The sequence below is a fragment of the Limulus polyphemus genome, unplaced genomic scaffold (genome assembly GCF_000517525.1).
Source record: "Limulus polyphemus unplaced genomic scaffold, Limulus_polyphemus-2.1.2 Scaffold1989, whole genome shotgun sequence".
Taxonomy (NCBI): domain Eukaryota; kingdom Metazoa; phylum Arthropoda; class Merostomata; order Xiphosura; family Limulidae; genus Limulus; species Limulus polyphemus.
The window spans coordinates 224,169-229,051 of NW_013667599.1; the positions used below are offsets into that span (position 1 = coordinate 224,169).

General features: G+C 33.1%; 1 protein-coding gene across 1 annotated transcript in view; it reads right to left on the reverse strand.

Moving 5' to 3' along the window:
- LOC106465578 (amphiphysin-like) overlaps positions 1-1,985 on the reverse strand; it is a gene marked incomplete at its 5' end in the record, with an annotated part of 13,350 nt that extends 11,365 nt beyond the window's left edge. Inside the window, 3 exons of the mRNA XM_013925805.2 lie at positions 327-412; positions 1,153-1,263; positions 1,890-1,985. Coding sequence (XP_013781259.1) covers positions 327-412; positions 1,153-1,263; positions 1,890-1,985 — 293 coding nt within the window. The remainder of the gene's footprint in view (positions 1-326; positions 413-1,152; positions 1,264-1,889) is intronic.
- Positions 1,986-4,883: the final 2,898 nt, after the last annotated feature.

The window sequence follows — 4,883 nt, forward strand, 5'->3', positions numbered from 1 at the left end:
CTTGGAGACAGCTTGAATGGGTAATGAAGAAAAACTTTAATATAAGTTTAACAAAACATTTCGACAAGGTTTTGTCATCATCATGGTAGTTTTTCTTCATTACCCATTCAAGCTGTCTCCAAGCATTATTAGTCTCAAAGTGGGCTCCTCGTAATCAAATTTAAAAATGTACCTGTAATGCTTGGAGATGGCTTGAATGGGTAATGAAGAAAAACTTTAATATAAGTTTAACATAACGTTTCAACAAGGTTTTGTCATCGTTCAAGCCATCTCCAAGCATTACTAGTCTCAAAGTGGGATCCTCGTCATCGAATTTAAAAACGTACCTGTCATACAAAGCTGGAAGTTCTTCGTGGAGTTCCTTGTTAAGAGATTCATATAATGATTTGGATTCATCTAACTGTTCCTTTGCCTGAAAATTAAACACTTTATAATGACATCAGAACTGATGAGCTTCAATCAAATACCTAGTTTTCAAACTTACTTACCAGAACTAAACATCAAATTTACATACTTTTAAGCAGGTGTAATGTATGCTAAAAAATTAGCATACTGTAAATTAAACATTTAGCATTTTTAAAATTAAACAGCAAACTAAAGGAATGAAGTATTATTTGAATGTAAGAAATACAAAGAAGCAAAGTACAAGTTAAATTAACTGTGGTATATAAATAACTATCATTCACAAGGTCGTGCAAGCTGACATCAATAAAACGTTTTTTAAATATTTTACATAAACATGTCTGTATAGTTGTTGCTTCAATAAATATAAAGTAAACCTGTTTTAAACATTTCTTTAATTGCTATTTCTTGTTTTAAAGATAAGTCTAATACAGTCAAAATTCGGTTTGTTGAATGTGGATGCCTTAAATACACAGATGATGTCAAAGTTAGAATTCACTCTCATCAATCCTTTAAAATTTACTGGACTTAATACATTTTCTTTTGTATCAAAACTAAGATACAGGTCCCAGCTCAACTATCTCAATCTCCTTATATCTAACAACTTCCCAGAGATCCAGAATTGTTTTGACGTGCCAATTTTCAACTGTATATACCGAAATAAAAAACAAAAGGAAAACTGCTAACATATTTTTAACAAAGTACGTTTGTACAATGCAACATATAACCTTCTTCAGGCTGAGGACTCACCTTTGTAATTTTAACCTCATCTCTCTTCTTGCCAACATTTAACAGTGTTTCTAAGTGATGTCTGGCGCTGTCATAATCAACCATCTTTCTTCCTCGCTTTGAAATTTTTGCCTTAAAAAAAAAAAAGAAAAAAGTCAATGTATGTAAAATGTTCGATTCTCTTGGAGGTTTTCAAAACTTGTCTATGAATGTTTAATTAGCTGTCACGAAGACAAATGATTTGTAAATCTTAACAATAACTTTGAGTGTTTCTTACTAGTATTCACAACAAGAGTTCCAACAGAGCTCAAAGATCCCAAAATAAAATATCTATCTATTTCAGAGAGAAAAGGCTTAGGAAATTTCTTGATGCTAAAATTCCGTGTAATGAGCCTTAAATCAAACTTAACAGAAAAATTATCAGTCGTTATTTATTATATTTTATAATTTTCTTTGGAAGTTAGTGCAGTTTGAGCTGGACTAGCAATACTACGATGGAAAATATTTAATCAGAAGCTTCAAGGCAGCTGATGTATCACGTTGACAAATTGATTGAAATTACAAAGATTTTAATAAACTATGTTGAAAAGCACAGCCGATTTTTACCAATATATTCTTTTAATTTTTTAAGACAGAGATATTTGCTTTAAAAGATGGAAACCAACAAAACGCCACACACACACACACACACACAGTAAAAACAATATGGATTATCAATCTTTGGAAAACACACTAGTGCTACCCTTCCGGCAACTTACCCGAACATCGGGAAACTGATTCATGTAAGCTGTCAGAGGTATTGTCACCTGATCATTCAGTTTGTGGCAAAAATCATCCATCATCGTTTCTAGTTTCTAAATGAAATATCAAATCAAGTAATGAATACAATATTGGATTGTAAACTTAATTTGAAAATACAGACAGGATTTATGTTGGTGCTCATCAAACAAAACAATATCCATCAGAAAACTCAAGTTGTAAGATATTTTTTCATACAATGTTTACTTCCTAAACACATTTAAAATCACTGAAAATAGGGCCAACAGTTAAATAGGCAAAGCTTCACAAGGAGAAGGCAAAACAGAAGGCACAATCCTCCACAGGGTAAAGAAAGTAATACAAACAGGGGGATAGAATCATTCACAAGGAAAATAAAGTAATACAAACAGGGGTAGTATCCTTCACAGGGAAAATAAAGTAATACAAACAGGAAGTGTATCCTTCACAAGGGAAAATAAAGTAATAAAACAGGGGTAGTATCCTTCACAGGGAAAATAAAGTAATACAAACAGGGGGTAGTATCCTTCACAGGGAAAATAAAGTAATACAAACAGGGGGTAGTATCCTTCACAGGGAAAATAAAGTAATACAAACAGGGGTAGTATCCTTCACAGGGAAAATAAAGCGAAATAAACAGAAAGCAGCAACATTTACAAGGAGCAAGAAGAAAGCAATATAAAGAGAAGACAGGCATACTATGGTCAAGAAACTGTCCAGTAAATTATGAATAGGAAGGAGCCATTATCTGCACTTAAGTTCACCAACTCTGTCTCATATAAGGACCACAGAATACTGAATACAACCACTGGACCCAAAAAATAACCACCATTTTGATTCGTGTTACGCTTGTTCATCTTCCTCATTATGAATGATTTCTATAACATAGAAATATACCTGTACTATATTATAATGTAGTTAACACGTTTGCTGCCGATAATAAATTAAGTATAAATAAAATTAAACATTGAAGAGGTACTAAGGAGCAGTCGTAATGTCACAAACTCAAATTTCACCAAAGAAATTTGGCTTTGAAACATAATTGTCTGTGACCCTCCGGTGTGTCACGTGGTCCATAACTAAAAGTCGGTGGTGAACCATCGGTGGGGCACATAGTAGCGAATAAGTTAAAGAAAAACAACCATAAGATAAAAGACGTGTGATGTGTCCACTTTTGAAATCACAGCTTAAACAAAAAAAACTGCTGTAGTTGAACTTTTCTAAGTAAAATGCATGGAGGATTCTAGCAGTAACTGGAGTGAATAAATGTAATATATTCATCTCAATTTTGTTGATTACAAGTTATTACAGACCCTATACCCAACAAGGTTATATAGTCTCACACACATAATTTGGTGGAAATATAGTTTAGAAAAATGTATCTATAAAGCTGATGCGGTCCATCATAATTGCAAGATTAACACCTCACCTTAGTGAAATATACGAACAAGAATGGATAGGACACGAACAAGTACCAGTACAGTCTCAGGTAAAAACTACATTATCTGTTGTTTTGTCCAAATTTACAAGTTTAAAGTGATCCTAAATACTTTTTCATTTTGTACTTGCAAGTTAGACTGCTATCATGTTTATATTGTCGCTATGATTGACTTTACTTTTCAGTCAGACTGAATACCTCTAAATATCCATAAAACCACTTTATACATCAGTAAAAAGCATGAATAGTTTAATTATTATGTAAGAAGTTGTGTCCATCAAGTTCTTGCTTGATATTTGTAATGCTTAAAACATACAACAGAATTATGTAATTCTACCATTTAACAACACGACAGAGATACAAGTATATTAATTTATCTAAAACTACAGAAAACAATACATTCAAACTACCACTTAAGATCACGCATTCAAAGTCTGTTGAATCAAACCAAGATGTTTGTTTCTTACAAAATTGATATAGCATATTTCTAACATATGAAAAATAAGCTATTTTAAACACTTGGTCAGGTCCAAGGGAAGTCCAACAGCAATGTTAGCTACTTTGTCAAACAGATCATCTTGAAATGGTAGCTCAGGTAACTTCAGTAATTTTCTGTAACTACTATTTACTTTCCTCTAAAAATTAATAATACAAACACAAATTGATGTGCCTGAAAACTACTGTTAAACTATTAAAAAACATCAAAAGTTTGGGTTACATGATAAATGAATTAGTTAATAGCTCCCTACAACTGGTCATATGTTCTCACAAGCTGAAGTTTTATTAGAGTGAGAAGTTTGCCTTTAAACCTTATCATTCCAAAAGAGTGAAGCTTCTAGATATCCTCGGACTCTGGATTCTTAGCCCTATCTGTTTTAAAAAGAGTGAAGCTTCTAGCTATCCTCGGACTCTGGATTCTTAGCCTTATCTGTTTTAAAAAGAGTGAAGCTTCTAGCTTCCGAGTCTGGATTCTTAGCCCTATCTGTTTTAAAAAGAGTGAAGCTTCTAGATATCCTCGGACTCTGGATTCTTAGCCCTATCTGTTTTAAAAAGAGAAGTATAGTCCTCCTGTATATCAGTCCTCACTGGTACAAATTGATTTAATATACCAAAAACTTTTATCAGGGGGCCTTTAGCTTGTACATTCTCATCTATAAGATCCCCCCCCTGCTTCATGATGATAGCTGAATGTTATCAAAAAAGCATGTGAGCAAATAACTTACTATTACATGCTACTGTTACATGTTACTATTACATGCTATTGTTACATGTTACTATTACATGCTATTGTTACATGTTACTATTACGTGCTAATGTTACATGCTACTATTACGTGCTACTGTTACGTGCTATTGTTACGTGCCATTGTTACGTGCCATTGTTACGTGCTATTGTTACGTGCCATTGTTACGTGCCATTGTTACGTGCTACTATTACGTGCTACTGTTACGTGCTACTATTACGTGCTACTATTACGTGCTACTGTTACATGTTACTATTACGTGCTACTGTTACATGTTACTATTACGTGCTACTG